General features: G+C 45.4%; 1 protein-coding gene across 1 annotated transcript in view; it reads right to left on the bottom strand.

Annotated features, from left to right (window-relative positions):
* The window catches only part of LOC118837993 (protein-arginine deiminase type-4-like), a 53,671-nt gene extending 37,148 nt beyond the window's left edge, over positions 1–16,523 (bottom strand). The window contains exon 1 of the mRNA XM_036745173.1: positions 16,432–16,523. Within this exon, the coding sequence (XP_036601068.1) occupies positions 16,432–16,523 (92 nt within the window). The remainder of the gene's footprint in view (positions 1–16,431) is intronic.
* Between the last annotated feature and the right edge of the window lie 1,132 nt (positions 16,524–17,655).

Raw genomic sequence — 17,655 nt, 5'->3', positions numbered from 1 at the left:
ATTTATAAGCTGGGTTTTTGAGGGTGTGGTCCCTGTAAAGTTTCTGATGACAAGTGAATGCTATTAGCTAATGAAATCAGGTGCTCAAAGTGTTTGGAGAAATAAAAAAGACTGCAGATGTCACACATGACTGACGTTTATTTTATTATTCTTCCAATGAGAGCTCCTTTTCATGTTTCATTACAGCATTGTGACCCTAGGTTCCAGAAGGCCCTAACAGGGGAGTATAAGCACACATTCTGCCAAGTTTGAAAGACTTCCAGAATGGGCCTGAGGAGGATTTAGAGTCAGAAGACCTGGGTTCATAATTCCATCTCTGCCACTTATTAACTGTATGATCTTAAATAAGTCACTTCTCTCTGAGCCTCTATAAAGTGAAAGGCTTGGACCTTAACCTTTTTTGTATCTGGGGATCACCTTGATTCCCGGAAGCTGGTGAAGCTTAGGGACCCTTAGAAGAATGTTTTTAAGTGTATGACATAAAATGATTTACTCACATGAATATAGAGAGTAAACTTCCTTTCTGCAATACAAACCCTTGTCTATTGCTTCTAAGGCCAATACTCTTTGCATTATACCACCACACCGACTTGGGGAAGGTACCTCTATCTAGGGAGCCATTCCTTGAAAGAAATAATATAGAGAAAAAGAAAGAGAAAGAGAGGAGAGAGAGAGAGGAGAAAAAGGAGGGGGAGAGGGAAAGACAGAGACAGGGAGGAGAGAGACTGAAGAGGGAAAGGAGGGAGAGGAAGAGTGGGGAGGGGAAGGGAGGGAGGGAGGGAGGGAGAGGGGGAGAGAGAGAGAGAGAGAGAGAGAGAGAGAGAGAGAAGAGAGAGAGAGAGAGAGAGAGAGAGAGAGAGAGTTAAGCAAAACTCACCAACCAAGAGCAAATGAGCCTGATGGTATTTACAATATTCTACACCAGGGGTGGGAAACCTCTGGCCTTGAGACCACATGTGACCTTCTAGGTCCTTGGGTGTGGCCTTTAGACTGAGTCCAAGTTTTACAGAACAAATCCTGTGAAGTTTGGATTCAGTCAAAGGGCCGCCCTTGAGGACCTAGAGGGCCACTGGTTCCCCACCTTGTACAAAAAAGGGAGGAGGTGCATTTTTTCATCTCTTCTTCAGGGCTCTGGCAGGTATTTGGGCAGGGATATGCCAGGATTAAAGCAGTGTTAAATGATTACAAGACAGATGGAGTGGGAAGAAATGGGCCACCAGCACAACTTCTCCTCCTGCTAATTTGGGGACGGTTAGGTGAGTTCTCCGAAGATCCGCAAATACAAGACACAAATCTTAGAAACGCTTCAGAGAAAGAATAATAACGGCTGACGTTTATGATGTGCCCAAGGACATCGCTCTCCATCCATTGTTTCACTCAAAACTCACAACAACCCGTGAGACTGTGCTGTGATTCTCCCCATTTTCCAGGTGAGAATATTGACCTACGGGTCACACCTATATGAAGACTGATGAGAACAAATGGTTGATGTCTGCCTGGACATTTAGTTGAGTAGAATATAAACCTAGTGAAGGCAAGGACTGTTTTCATTTTTGTTTTTCCATCCCAAGCTCAAGGAACGCTTGAATAAATGCTTAATAATAATTATATTGACAATAGGATTTATATTTCTCCTTGAGGGTTGTAAAGAGCTTTAGGTACTTCATCTCATTTTTCTTTACAACAACCCTGTGAGGTAGATGCTATTCTTATCCCCATTTTATAGACGAAGAAACTGAGCCTGGGTATGATCCAGTGATGTGCCCAGATTCCCACATCTGATCCGTGTCTAAGGCAGAATTCGAATTCACATCTTCCTGACTCCAAGTCCAGAGCTCTATCCACCACTTGTTGAGTTAAATCGAATTGAGTCGGAGAGGAGGGAAGATTTGGGGGACACAGTAGCTGTATTCAAGTATCTGAAGGGCTGTTACCCTAGAATGGAAATGAGATTTGTTCTCCTTGGTCATAGGGAAGAGGTAAGAGGTCAAGGATGGACCCATCAGTTAGACAGCCATCCCACACAGGTAGTGGAGGCAGGTACCAGGTGAGCCAGGTACTGCCTGAGTGAAGTAGACAGAAAAGGACCAAGGACCAAGGAGGATGCCCCCAGTTTTCAGGTGGGAGGGTAAGAGCAGACAGATATAGGAGGACGACCAGCAAAAGAGGAGAGAAGAGAGAATGGTTGGGGGGCAGTGGAAGAGAGTGGAAAGAAGTCTGACTCTGTAGTCTGCAAACCTGGGTTCAAAGCACACAGGCGTCACTTATTAGCTGTGTGACCTTGGACAAGTCACTTAACCACTTGCAACTTCTTCACCGGTAAAATGGGAGGGGAGGTGGACTGGACAAGATGAGCTGTTTTCCAGCTCTCTCTAGAGCCATAAGAGATAAGGGGGTTGGAAAGACCAACAAGGGTGAGAAGCAGGAAAAGAGACAGGGAAGATCAGAGACAAGGAGCTCAGTAACTCCTCAGCCAGGAGGGAAACCAGGGACATGACGGTGAAGTAGGGAGCCAGGACAGTGAGTCTTGTGACTTCTCTGGAATAATTGAGTCTGTCAGACATGTCATACACATGCCTATCCAGGAGGCGCCTGATTCCTTGGCGGTCTGACAAGGGTACCTTATTCCCCCAGGGATGGATTGAACATATTTCCATCTTCTAGACTAATGGTGATTTCCCTCTGGTCTTTCCCCAAGACTGTTCAGGGACCTGGGAGTCCTAACATGGATTTTCCATTGAGCATCACACAGCCTAGATGCCAGGACTAGCACACCAAAAAGAACAATGGTTCCAGATTCAGAGGTCCTGAGTTCAGGTACTCCCTCGGGTGATTGTCCCTTGTGTGTTCTGGGGCAGCTCACTTTGCCATCTGGGGGCCTCAGTTTCTTCATCTGTAAAATGATCAGATTGGATTCGATGGCCTTTGAGATACCTTCCAGCACTGGCCATTTCTCCACTGCCCACCCACAAGAGAGCCTTGAAAATCAGCAGAGTACTAGAATTTTTCAGACGGATATTTTGAGATGGAAAAGACACTAAAGATCTCTCTCCATCCGTCTTCCAGGGACGAGCTCCTCCCCATGCTTTAAAGTCCATCTCAGTCGCCACCTCCTCCAGAAAGCCTTCCCTGATCTCCTTGGCTGGGAACAACTTTCCCCTCTAATCTCATGCAGCACCTTTCGGGGTAGTTCTCTTAGGCACTCGTTTGATGTTAGGTGATGGCGAGGAGCACCTTCATGTTTAGATGTGGCAGGGATGACGGCCTCCCAAAGACTACGTCAGCAAAGGGCAAATTCTGTCAGGTCCTACCAGGCTGGAAAGGTAGCAAGGAAAGCACCCCGGGTTCGTATATTTAAAGCTCCAAGGGACCTTAAAGACCATGGAATCCAACCCCCAGATAAGGAAACTGAGGCACAGTTCATAGGCTGGAAGGGACATCATCACAAATGATGAAACTGAGACCCAGAGAGGCAGAGTGATTGCCTTAATAATCAAGGTGGGATTTGAACTCATGTATCCATCACCAGAAGACCAACCTAGCATAATTCATCTTGCCACCAGATTGGCAACAAGTGGGTGAATATTTCATTCATAGCAACTCTCAGAGAGCTTCTACTAAGTGGTGGAAGTCTTCGAGAACCCCTTGCTGAGGACCCTCTTTAGAAGGGACTTTTGTTCAGGTACAGGTTGGACAAGATGGCATCTGAGGTCTCATCCAAGTCTGAGATTCTAGGATTCTGGGAAATGTCACAGCTGGGACTCGGACCCTAGCCTGATTCAACCCCCAGCACACTAGTCTTTCCACATCAACAAAGTTAGAAATTCTTGGAGTGTCCCAGAAGTAAAATGAGAAGCCACTAGGAGGCACCACAGTGTGCAAAGCATTGGGTCTGGGGTCGCGAAGACCTGAGTTCAAATCCAGCCTCAGACACCTCCTAGCTGTGTGACCCTGGGCAAGTCACTTAATCTCTGTCTGCTTCAGTTTCCTCATCTGAAAAAGGAGGAGGAGGTTGGATTCAATGACACCTGCAGTCCCTTCCAGCTCCAAGTCTATGATGCTAAGATTCTGTAATCCTCTCTCTTTTTTTTAATCACTGCTATGTGTGCTGGCGCCTTACCCCACTTTCTAGACTGTAAGTCTATGAGAACAAGGCCCGTGTCTTATGTAAACATCATATCGCCCCCAGGGCTGAGCACAATTCTCTATTCCCAGTGAGCACTTGAGGATTATTCAATCCTCTCATTTGTCAGACAAGGCCCAGAGATGAGGGATGATTTGACCAAGGTCTCATAGTCAGTTAATGGCAGACCTGGATGGAGAACCCGGGTCTCCTGACTCCAGGTCCCATGCTGATCCCAGGACACTTCCTCCTAAGTGGATGTCTTCCTGGGTCTCATAAACATCTGCTCTCTTCTTTGGCCCTACCCCACCTCCCTGGGCTCCTGAAAAGCCGTCGGACTGGATCCATGGGACAGTGTGTAATGCTTTACTTGTGCAATCTCAGTCAGCCAAGGACCAAGTTCGTGCTCCAAAGATGAATGCCGCTGCCCATGGGTATGTTCTAAGAACTCCTCACTGAACCTTCTGTGGCCCAGGAAGCCATGGGTCTCAGTGAGGGAAGTCACACCCCATCTCCTCCTCTAGCTCTCTCTAGCTAGTCAGCTAATATGCAAACACTCTGGCCGTTCACTTTCTAAGGTGTGGCAGCTCCATCTGCTTTGGAAAACCTATGAACTCCCATCCAGTTTAACTCCATCAGGGATTCTTAAGCTGGGACCCACAGACTTGTGGTTTTTCCTCCAAGATTTTAAACTTCCTTCCTTCCTTCCTTCTTTCCTACCTTCCTTCCTTCCTTCCTTCCTTCCTTCCTTCCTTCCTTCCTTTCTTCCTTCTTCTCTTTCTTTCTTTCTTTCTTTCTTTCTTTCTTTCTTTCTTTCTTTCTTTCTTTCTTTCTTTCTTTCTTTCTTTCTTTCTTTCTTCCTTTCTTTCTTCCTTCCTTCCTTCCTTTCTTTCTTTCCTTCTTTCTTTCTTTCTTTCTTACTTTCTTTCTTACTTACTTTCTTACTTCCTTCCTTTCTTTCTTTCATTCTTTCTTTCTTTCCTTCTTTCTTTCTTTCTTTCTTTCTTTCTTTCTTTCTTTCTTTCTTTCTTTCTTTCTTCCTTTCTTCCTTCCTTCCTTCCTTCCTTCCTTCCTTCCTTCCTTTCTTTCCTTCTTTCTTTCTTTCTTTCTTTCTTTCTTTCTTTCTTTCTTTCTTTCTTTCTTTCTTTCTTTCTTCCTTCCTTCCTTCCTCCTTCCCTTCCTCCCTCCCTTCCTTCTTTCTTTCTTTCTTTCTTTCTTTCTTTCTTTCTTTCTTTCTTTCTTTCTTCCTTTCCTTTCTTCCTTCCTTCCTTCCTTCCTTCCTTCCTTCCTTCCTTCCTCCCTCCCTCCCTCCCTTTCTTCCTCCCTTCCTCCCTTGCAATTGGGGTCAAGTGACTGGCCTAGGGTCACACAGCTAATAAGTGTCTGAGACTGAATTTGAACTCAGGCCCTCCTGACCCAGACTCTAGGGTTGATGCTCTATCCACTGCACCACCTAGCTGTCCCTGACCATTGTATTTCAATAAAATTGGTTTCTTTTGTCATAGTCTGTATTTTATTTTATATATTTAAAAACATTCTTCTGAGAAGAGGTCCCTAGGCTTCACTAGACTTCCAAAGGGGTCCAGTTAAGAATGCCTGATCTGGATCTATGAGAGTTAGGGGAAGGGGTGGGGTGGGGTGGAGGAGGTGTCAAATAAAGCCAGTGGTGAATGTTTAACAACCAGCTTTTTGGGGAGAGGGGGTCGGGGGGTTGTAACCTTGACACACTTCCAAGTTTAATTTGAATTATTAACATTTTTTCATCACTCTCTTAAGTTTAGACAATGCACGAAATAGATCAAGTCCTGATTTGTCATGTTTGCCAATATCTGAGGGGTAAATGCTCACACTGATAATTTGATGATCAGCTTCTGGCCCAAGCCCAGAAGCCAGGAAGAATGAAAAACAAGAGTGCTAAATTGGAGAAGTCAGATAAGGGGAGCTGGAGAGATTAAACAGAAGGAGCTCAGTGGACTAGTGATAATATCTGAGAGGTTAAGTTGTCATTCAGTTGTTTTCAGTCACGTTAGACTCTTCATTTGGTGTTTTCTTAACGAAGAATGGTTTGCCATTTCCTTCTCCAGCCCATTTTACAGACGAGGAAACTGAGGCAAACAGGGTGAAGTGACTTGCCCAGGGTCACACAGCTAGTAAGGATCTAAGATCAAGAAGATGAGTCTTCCTGACTCCAAGCCCAGCACTTTGAGCACTATGGCACCCCCTAGTAAAGTTAATAAGACTTCGGGCTAAATCTAATAAGATGATGTTCAGTAGGGATAAATATAAAATCTTCCATTTGGGGTCAAAAAATCAACTGGAGGAAGTGAGGATGGAGGAGGGGCAGTCAGGCATGATGCTGTCCTAGAGGGCTAAAAAGTTTGCAAGGCTCTTTCACAATGGCCCAGGGAGGCAGGTGCTATGCGTACTTTCCCCTCCTTTTACAGAGGAGGAAACCATGACTCAGAGAGGTTAAAAGATTTACCTCTAGTCACGCGGCTCATAAGTGTCAGAGGAGAGATTGGAATCCTAACCTTCACCAATTACAAGTCCAGCACTCTTTCCATCGCATGTCACTGACGGCCTGCCAGTCTTTGTAAGTGGTGAGAGTTCATTGAGTCGTCCAAACCCTGCTGGAGGATGGATTTGTCAACCTGAGCAATGTCTGGAAGAGGTGTGTGTGTGTGTGAACAAACTCTTTTATGGTCTGAGAGGCAGTTGTCCTGAACCAGTTGGGTCAGTTTTTGGTTCCATCAACAGAACAGCTGGGGTGGCAAGTCTGTTCTGCCTCCACGAGATCTCACAAAGGCTTACAACCTAGGCCAAGGAGACAAAAATCCAGAGGCTTCTTCATTCAGTAAGTCCAGACAGAAGACTGTGGAATCAGATGACCTGGGATCAAAATTACTAAACCTCTCAGTTTCCTTATCTGTAAAATAAAAGTGACTTCTAACTTCCCTTCTAGCTCTAAATCAAATGAGATCATATTTGTAAAGCTCTTAGCTCAGCACCTGGCACATAGTAGGGGCTATAAAAATGTTCATTCCCTCCCCCTCCCTCTCTCCCCCCCCAAGTCATTGAGCTTGTTAATAATAATGACAGTTAAGATTGATATCATACATAAGGTTTACAAATTACCTTACATCCATTATCTTACTTGGTCATCAAGTATTTATTAAGTGCCTACTGTGTGCCAGGCACTGGCTAAAGCACTGGAGATTAAAACAAAAGTCACTTCTTTCACACAGTTTACATTCTAATAAGGGAGAGGACAGGTGCATGAGTAAGTCTATATAAGATATATAATGAATAAATTCAGCTTCTCAAGAGAGGCTTCATGGAATTGTCCATAGTCTATCAATAAACAGTCTGCAAATAGTCTATGGTCTATTAAACCAGTCTAAATAGTCTATAGCCCATCAATAAGCACCTACTATGTGTCAGGCAATGAGATACAAATAAAGACAAAAGACAGTCCTTGGCCTCTAGGGGTTTACAATCTGATTAGGGAGAGGAAGAGGTAAGCAAATATATACAAAGCAAGCTATGAACAGGATAAATAGGAAGTGATTAAGAAAGGAAAGTCACTAGAATTAAAAAGGATTGGGGAAGATTTCCTGTAAGTGATGGGATTTTCCATGGAAAGCCATCTTTAAAGAAAGCCAGGGTGTAGGTAGAAATGAGGAGGGAGAATAGTTCAGGCATGGTAGACAGCCAGAGAAAATGTCCAGAGATAAGAGTATCTATTTTGTTTTTGTTTTGGAAGCAGTCGAGGTTAAGTGACTTGCCCAGGGTCCCACGTAAGTGTCTGAGGCTGGATTTGAACTCAGGTCTGATGATTCCAGGGCCAGTCTCTATCTACTGCACCACCTAGCTGCCTCAAGTGTCTGGTTTGTGGGACAGAAACGGGGCCAGTGTTCTGGAACAGTGCATAGATTGCCAGACCAGAAATCAATAATTTATCATGCATTGGCTGCTATTTCTCTTGCGGGTCCTTATCTTCAAATGAGATCATAAGCTCCCTGAAGGCAAGCATCATTTCTCATAATTCTCTGTATTGCTCCCAGGGCCCAGCATGACGCTGGATGACACAGTGGTGAGCCTCCCAGCAACTTTTCACCTTCCACTTTGGCAATTCTTGCTCTCCTCCCAGACTCCTCTTCCTCTTGCCAAGCAAACAGAGCTCATTCCATCTCTTCTGAAAGGGCTGTGTTTCATAGGGTCGTAGCTTTAGACCTGAAAAGGACCCTAGAGGCCATCAGGCTCAGCCCCTTCTCGTTTTACAGACAAGGAAGCAGAGACCTAGAAAGGGGGAGTGGCTTGCCCAGTGTCACAGTGGTCCTAGGGAGCTGAGTGGGGATTTGAACCTCTGATTCCGTATCCAGAGTCCTTTCCTCTGCAATGTACTGGCTACTCAACTTGTCCCAAGGTACCCTTCCCCAAACATTGATGCCTTTCGAATCCTTCTGAGCAGACATTCCACCAGCGAGAGCACTACTGGGCACATCTGGCAAGTAAGGGGCTTGTTGAGGAAGCCGCTGATTGGTCTTACCATGGACATTAACCTGAGAAGGAAAAGTACAGAGCTCCTGGAGCCTCTAACAAAGATCAGGGTCTTCCATCTACCCCATATGTATTTTATATGTTTCTAGTTATGTACATGGGGGCAGCTAGGTAGCACAGTGGATAGTGTGTCAGGCCTGGAGTCAGGAAGACTCATCTTCCCTAGTTTAAATCCAGCTTCAGACACTTACTAGCTATGTGACCCTGGGCAAGTCACTTCACCCTGTTTGCCTCAGTTTCCTCATCTGTAAACTGAGCTGGAGAAGGAAATAGCAAACCATTCCAGTATCTTTGCCAAGAAAATCCCAAATGGGGTCACAACAAGTTGGACACGACTGAAAAATGACCAAACAACAAATTTATGTACGTGGTATCGCCCCAACTCAATTATAAGCTCCTTGAAGGCAGGCATTACTTCACTTTTGCCTTTGAATCTCTATCATTTCTGCATAGTGCCTGGTACTTAGTAAGTGCTTAATAAATGCTTGCTGATTGACTGATGGGTGGACTGATTGGATAGAAAGGTTTGGCATCCCCAAAACACAGGTACACATATGATTTGATTCTTACTTCAATGCTCTACTGTATCCACTTTGCACATATTTTGTGCAGTTTTATGTCTAGACTTGGATCCTCAGATGGAATGTATGCTCCTCGAGGGCAAGGACTGGTTTTTGTTTTGCTTTGTCTTTATACTTCAAGAGCCCATCACACCGCCTGGTATACAGCAGGTGCTTAATAAATGCTTGCTGACTGACTAAGCAATCTACCATGTCATTGGCTCTCTCCAATGACTAGCAGCCCATCTATGCCATCCATGCCTAATCACTGCCCGTGAAGATGAAGCATTCCTCACCCCATCACCAAAGAGGTGGTGGACCTTTGGTTCAAGCTGAAGTATATATATCCAAAGATGGCCAATGTATGGATTTGTTTTTATTTGAATGCATTTATTTGTTACAATGGAGGGTCCTATTGGATGTGAGGAGTTATTGGAAAATGACAATCTTTTTTTTTTTTTTAAAGAAAAGTGCACTGATTTTTTTTTTAAAGAAAATAAAAACCAGGGACAGCTAGGTGGCGTGGTGAATAGAGCACTGGCCCTGGAGTCAGGAGGACCTGAGTTCAAATTTGGCCTCAGACACTTACTAGCTGTGTGGCCTTGGGCAAGTCACTTAACCCCAAATGCCTTTCTTCCCTTCTCCTCTCAAAAAAAAAAAGAAAGAAAGAAAAGAAAAACCATAAATGGTTCAATGAACTGGACAGAAAGAGGAAGAACTGAGGGTGATACCTTCTTCCTTTCCCTCTTCTTCTAATATCTAGGAGTACTTTATCCCTTTTCTTTATACTTATAGGCTCATGGATTTAGAACTGGAAGGGATATCAGGGCTTATTGGATCCATTTTACAGATGAGAAGACTGAGGCTGAGGGAGAAATTAATTGCTCAAAGTAACTAGAGACAGTCAGAACAGAGCCAGGATTTAAACCCAGGTCCTCTGACTCCAAATCCTGTTTTCTTCTCCACTGTACCTGCAATTATGCCCGAAATATTACTTATTTGTCACTTATTTTACTCGGTCAGTAAACATTCATTAAGCACCTACTGTGTGCTGGCACTGTGCTAAGTGCTGGGCATACAAAGAAAGGCAAAAGATGGTCCCTGCTGTCCAGGAACCTTAATCAGAGAGACAAACAACAACATACGAATTATAAAAAAATTGGAAATAATGAGCAAAAGGAAGACACTAGAATTAAGGGGGATTGGGAAAGGTGGGATTTTAACTGGGACTTGAAGCTCCTTGAAGGCATGAAGAGGTTGGACTTGATGTCCACTAAGGTCCCTTCTACCTCTAAGACTGTGCTTTTAGGATCCGATTAGCCCCTTTTCATTTTTGCATGCTTGGAGTAGAACACAAACAAGGTGATAGAGGAGTACACAATAGGTGCTTAATAGATGCTGGTTTACTAATCCAGCTCCATCCTTGCAGGCGGTGGGGAGTCTTGAAGCTGGAAGAGATAGGGGCCCCTATGGATGATGCCTTCATAGTATTCATTGATCATCATTCATTTCATTTCCTTTCAACAGGCATCTATTCAGTGCCTACTGAATGCAGAGTATTGTTTTTAGCTCAGAGGAGATATATATGTATCACATATACGTATATCTGTGTATCATAAACATACATACATACACATGCGCACAATATATATATGTATACACACACACACACACACACACACACACACATATATATTTATATAACCTAAGCTCTAATTCTGCTGCTGCCCTAATGTGTGACCTTGGGCAAGTAATTTAAGGTCCCTGGCCTCACTGTCCTCGTCTGTAAAATAAGCAAAAAGAGCATTCTGACTAGATGACTTCAAAGGCCCCTTTCAGCTCTAAATCTATGATCACATGATCTTAAAGTCTAGCTGAGACCTGGCCCTGCCCTCAGAGAATCTCACGAGTAGGATAAGATACGAGGAGGTAAGTGCGCTCTATGAATAGGAAGAGCATTGTCCAACTCTTCCTGACCCCATGTGGGGTTTTCTTGAAGACAATTTGCCATTTCCTTCCCCAGCTCATTTTATAGATGAGGTGAAGTGACTTGCTCAAAGTCACACAGCTAGCAAGTGTCTGAGGTCAGATTTGAACTCAAGTCTTCCTGACTCCAGGCTCAGCGCTCTATGCATTGCATTGCTATTAAAGAGGTGTAAAGTTCTGGGTTAGGTCCAAGAGGAAAGGTCATTATCAAAAGGAAAATCAGGGAAGGCTTCCTGAAGGAGGTGGCCTGGCATTGGAATTGAAAGGAAGGGGCAAGGTGGGGGGAGGGGAAGCAGGGAGGAAATCTATTCAAAGGCAAAGGCAACAGAGTGATTGATTACTTTCCTACCTGAGAAGCATTCTAATAGCGAACCAAAAATTATTTGTTAAGCAGCTACTTCATGCTAGGCTCCGGACCTGGGATCTCCCCAGAATCAAGATGACTTTAGAGGTCATCTTTTCTAAGCCTCTCACTTTACAGATGAAGAAACTGAGGCTCAGAGAGGGGAAAAGACTTGAGTATGGTCATACAGGAAGTATCACCTTGTAGGAAGTGGCAGAGCGGCAATTTGAAACCAAGTCCCCTGATACCAAGTTCTTACTCTCCTGCTTTCCATAAAAACCCTCCCTAAAAACCTACTTTGTCCGGAGAGCTTCAGAAACAAGCTAGGAGCTGAGTTAGCAGCTCTCATTTCTAGATCGCATCAGCGACGACAGGCTGTATCTCTGCGGGCCTTTAAGGACTGCTAAGCACCAACTCCCTGACACGGATTGTGTGAGTATTCCTATCTCTGGCTCAGGGAGGGCAAAGCGTCTTGTCCAGGGTCACAAAGTAAGAACTGGAGCCGCCAAAATGATCTTCAAGTTGGTGGCGAGGTAGATAGAACATTGGGCCTGGAGTCAGGAAGACCTGAGTTCAAATCCAGCCTCAGATACTTCTTAGCTGTGAGACCCTGGGCAAGTCATTTAACTGCTGGCTGCCTCAGTTTCCCCCTCTGTAAAATGGGGATTGACTCAGTATTGTGAAGATCAAAAGAGAGAATATTTGTTTTAAGAAAAAAAAGTACCTAGCCCAATGCCAGACACACAGTAGGCACTATATAAATGCTTATCCCCTTTCCTTCCCCCTCACACATCTGACCATGTTGCTGTCTTGCTCAGGAATCTTTGGTAGCAGCTCCCTATCGCTTTGAGGGGAAGACAGCTTGGGATCCCTAGCTTGGCATTGAAAGTGCCTCATGATTTGGTTCCAGCCTACATTTCCAGACTCCTTGCCTATTACTCTTTCACAAATCCTACATTCCAGCCAAACTGGCCTCCTTGTTCCTTCTGAAACTTGGCATTCTATCTCCCACCTCCAAGCCTTTGTCCATGCTGTTCTCGATCCCCGTGCTGCCTCCTCAGTGCCATCTCGAGAAATCTTGGGCTTCCTTTCAATCTGGGCCCACATAAGAAGTCTCTCCTGATCTCCACTGTCAGGGCTATCACATTGTTTCTCAAATGATCCTGTATGTACTGTCAAAATATTTTGGAGATACCCTAGCTTCCAGAGCTAAGGCCCACCAAGCACGTTGTGCCCTGAGTTTGGCATGACAATAATCCTTTGTGCCCTGAATGATCTCACCCTCTGGCAAGGTGTATTGCTTGGGCCAGTACTGGGTGTTCACTAAGAAATTTATCTGCTCCTATTTCTCAGGGCCGTCCATCCCATGTTCACAGCCCTGTTGCTTGTCGCTGACAGGTACTGCTTTCTCGTTCCCATCACAGAACTCTGGTTCTGTGCCCTGAATGGTGGCTATGACCCCCAAGACTTGAGACAATGACTGTTCCCGCAGGACCCAAGAGCATCTGTATTGTCCCAAGAAATGCCAACCACGAGAACTATCTCTAGATCTAAGAATGGCTGTGTTGTGGGCTGACCCCTTTCATGCATATGAGGGCTCCTTCTTAGAAGAGGGTCTTCCATTCGCAAACATCATTTTCCTCCCTCTGAAATCAATCAAACTTCTGTTCGTGTCCTGACTCTCCTGTCTCTATCCTACTCTGTTTGTTTGGCTTCCATCACCCACAGGTTAGAGGCCGGTTCCAGTCTGGTTGATGGTACTTATTTGTTTATAGAGAATAACTTGGGAATCAAAGGACCCAGGTTCAGATCCTAACTTTGGTGCTTATACCTCGGATGGAAGGCAAGCCATCTCATTTCCCTGGGCCTCAGTTTCCTCATCTGTCCCGGGTCACATTGTAAGATCTGGAGTTTGATGGCAGATCAGAATAACATCCGCTGGCACTTTATAGTTCCCAAAGAGCGTTCAGATCGGTGCTCAAAGCACCCAGCCATCCAGTCCTCTGGGGACTGGCAAACATCCTGTGTTACATGCTAGGACAGGGAGTATTGGTAAACTGGGACATGGGTATCCAAGGTGACCAGCTGGCCTGCTGCACCACCTCCTTCTCCGGGGAGAAGTTCTGTTGGCAATCATTACCCTTGACCTTCCTCTGCCAAAAAGAAAGGGGGTGGAACCTTAGCCCAGTCCCTTGCTGGGGTTGCTATTCCCAGAGCTAGCCATTAGATATAATTAATATCATTCATATTAATTAAGGAGCGCCTAGGAGCAATACTTAAGGCAGCTAGGTGACTCAGCAGATAGAGCACTGAATCTGGAATCAGAAAGACCTGATTTCATATCTGGTCTTCAACACTTATTAGCTATATGACCCTAGACAAGTCACTTTACCTTGTTTGCCTCAGTTTCCTCATCTGTAAAATGAGCCGGTGATGGAAATGGCAAACCACTTCAGTATCTTTGCCAGGAAAACCCCAGATGGGGTCACGAAGAAATGACTGAAGAACAGTGAAAGGATCTCTACATGGAACCCAGAGAAGCCCTAGACCCCCTTCCAAATTTCTTCTCCTTTGGGGAAGCTCAGCTCCACTGCCATCTCCTCCAGGAAGTCACTGGACCTCTTTGCACTCTTCTCCCTCATGCATTTGTCATTGGCCAGTTGACATCGTATTTATCTGTGTACATGTTTAAAGAGCTATATTAATAAAAGCAATTCCTGCCACCCCTGTTGCTGCTGCTGCTATGAGACTGTAAGCCCCTTGAGGGCAGGAACCAGGACTGTTTTGTTTTTGTCCACCCGCAACAGGTCCAGGATCTTTATGTAGGGGATAGTTTTTAAATGTTTGTTGAATAGAATAAATGAGTCGGGTCCTATTTAAAATCATTAACTTATTTTAAAGGATCTCATTTGGGACAGCTAGGTGGTGCAGTAAGTAGAGCATTGGCCCTGGAGTCAGGAGGACCTGAGTTCAAATGTGGCCTCAGACACTTGACACACTTCCTAGCTGTGTGACCTTGGGTAAGTCACTTAGCCCCAATCATCCTGTGTTCCCCCCTCCAAAAATAAAAATAAATAAAGCATTAAAAAAGGGATCTCATTTCCAATTATTTTCTTCTCTTTTTTGGAGGCATTTGGGGTTATGGGACTTGCCCAGGGTCACAAAGCTAGTAAGTGTCTGAGGAGGGATTTGAGATGAGGTCCTCCTGACTTCAGGGCTGGTGCTCTATCCATTGGGCCACCCAGCTGCCCCACTGTCTTCTCTTTTCAAAGAGTCGGTGTGTCATGTTGGATAGAGAGCTGGCCATGGAGGCAGGAAGACCTGGGATCAGATCCTGCCTTTGACACATAATGTTGATGTGACTCTAGACAAATGCTGTCACCTCTCAGTGCTCTGGGAAGCTCTCAGAGACCTGAAGTTGCAAAGAAGGGGCTGACCTGCTTTGGTAGGAGAAGTTCCTTCACCCTGGAGGTCTCTATATTTATGAAATCATAGGTTTGGTCCCTAGCTTTATTTACCCCTTCTTCCCTAACTCTTCCCCTTCATCTTCCTAGGGCTTCAACCTCAAGGGAATCATTTTTCCCTTATGAGGTAAATACCCTTCTCAAAGTTAGAAAGACTCAAGGAGATCTCAAGTGACTATCTGGGGGCTGGAAGAGAGTTTCTGTGTGTTGGGGGGTCAGGGAAGCCTGGTTTTCAGTCTAGTGCCGAATTCCAGCCATAGCATGTTAAAGCTAGAGAGATTTCAGCTTCATCGAAGGAATCCAAATAAAATTGGGATTGTCCTAAACTGCAATGTGCTGAGCTTCTCATCACTGATGGTATCCAAGAAGAGGCAGAAATATTGCTTGTTGAGGATGGGAGAGAGGGCATTCCCAGATCAGCCAGGGGGCTGGACTGAATGAGCCATGTGTGAGGTTCTGTGATTCTATTTAACTGAAATCAGCAAAAGTATGTACAACATGCACGGTCTTGTGCTCAGCTCTGCGATTAAAAAGGAGCTTATCATCTGCCAGCAGGAAGAAGTGCACAGATAATGGAGATACAAGGGAGAGTGGTATGAATGCAGAGGAGAGGTTGGAGCCCAGGGCCAGGAGAGTTCTGTACTGGAGACAGCAAAGCCTAAAGTGTCCACAATGTCCTCATGTATGAAATGATAGGACTGAACTAATATTCCCTATGGCTCCTACCAGTTCGGACATTCTGTGTTCTAAGGCCCCTCCTAGCTCTGACACTCTCTGTTCCATGGATCCTTTCAGCTCTGACACTCTCTGTTCCAAGGGTCCTCCCAGCTCTAACATTCTATGTTATAAAGCCTCTCCCAGCTCTGACAGTCTGTGTTCTCTCCCAGCTCTGACATTCCCTGTTCTAAGGCCCCTCCGAATTCTGACATTCTGTGTTCTAAGGCCCCTCCGAATTCTGACATTCTGTGTTCTAAGGCCCCTCCCAGCTCTGACATTCTCTCTTCCATGGATCCTTTCAGCTCTGACATTGTGTGTTCTAAAGCCTCTCCCAGTTCTGACAGTCTGTGTTCTAAGGTTCTCCTAACTTTGACAGTCTGTGTTCTCTCCCAGCTCTGACATTCTCTGTTCCAAAGGCCCCCCCAGCTCTAATATTCTCTGTCCCAAGGGCCTTCTCTCATACTTCTTTCCAGCTCTAGCATGGCATGGTCCATGTCCTGTGATTTTGCTTTTCTCTATGGAATAAACACGCCCTTCTCAGGACTGCTCAGAGATTATTAGCTTCATTAACAGCTAAGCTGTAGGCATTTACTAGAAGAAAGCTTCTGCCAGACTTATCAGATAGAGTCAGAGCCACCCACCCGCCCGAGGCACCAGGGAGAGCTCCCTCCTCCTTACCCCTGCAGGTCCACCACTGTCTCAGTGCCCAGAACACACACAGCATAGGTGGGTCGATCCAGCGACACCCGGACAAGCCTCTTCTGGGCCATTTTCTGGGGCGTGGTGTCAGCCTGGAGCCTTCAGTGCTGCCCGTGGGCTGCTCCCTTTATACTGGGTAAATGAGTCAGCAGATACGTGGTTTGGAGGTCACCGGTGGTTCGCTCCTCCCTGTTCCCAGTGCTGGGTCCTGGGCCTTCTCTGGGCCTTTCTCAGGCTCCCAGCCTGAGACAGGTTGAGTTGTCATTCAGCTTCTCCGAGTGAAGAGAAGTTTGATATTAGCCAGAGAAGTCCTGGTTTTACTAAGTGAAAAAAGCTGAATCTCAGCTGCTACTGGTTTGTAGAGTTACCGTTCCAGGCAGCCCTTCTTTGGAGTTTGGAGAACCAGCATTGAAGCCCCTTTGGGTCACTCACTAGCCGTATCAACTAATCAACAGATATTTAAGTCCCTACTATGTCCAGGTACAGAGCCAGGAACTGGAGATTCAAAGACCAAAATGGACCAGGCATGTCTTTAGGGAACTTACATTCTGCCGGGGGAGACAGCCTGTGCTTATATTTTATCCCTATATTTAAGTTTATTTATATTTACTTACATCTACATTTCCATTTAAGTATAAACATCTCATATCTAAATTAACTGCAAAGTTTTTGAGGAGAGAGGCACTAGCAGCTGGGTAAACTGAGAGAAGCCAGACAGAGAAGGTGGTGCTGGAGCTCTCTTTTAAGCAGAGGGTACTCCAGGCAGGGGGCATGGCCAGAGCAAAGACACAGACACCATATAGCACTGTGGATGAGCAAGAACAGGAAGACAAGCTAGGCAGGATGGTAGAGTGTGTGAAAGGGGGCTGATGTATAGCGAGGCTGGAAAGGGGCCATGTTATGGAGGAAAGAAATAACAAAAACATGATAATCTATATGATAGTAGGGATAACAAGGAGCCAGTGCAGGTAAGTGAGGAGGGGAGTGGCATGGTCAGACTTACATTCACTTTGGCAGTTGAGCAGAGGTTGGTTTTGGGTGGGGAGAGTCCTGAGACAGGGAGTTGGTCCCCTAGGAAACTCCTGCCATAGTTTAGGGGGAAGGGGATGAAGGACTGAACTAGGTATGGCTTTGTGAATAGAGGTTTGGCGCTATATGGCCTGGGGGAGCTAGGTGGTGGGATGGATGGATTCCTTGGACTAG

This window comes from Trichosurus vulpecula, chromosome 2 (assembly GCF_011100635.1).
Source record: "Trichosurus vulpecula isolate mTriVul1 chromosome 2, mTriVul1.pri, whole genome shotgun sequence".
Taxonomy (NCBI): Eukaryota; Metazoa; Chordata; class Mammalia; order Diprotodontia; family Phalangeridae; genus Trichosurus; species Trichosurus vulpecula.
Note: the sequence above shows the minus strand (reverse complement) of the source record. Positions and strands in the feature narration are given on the sequence as shown.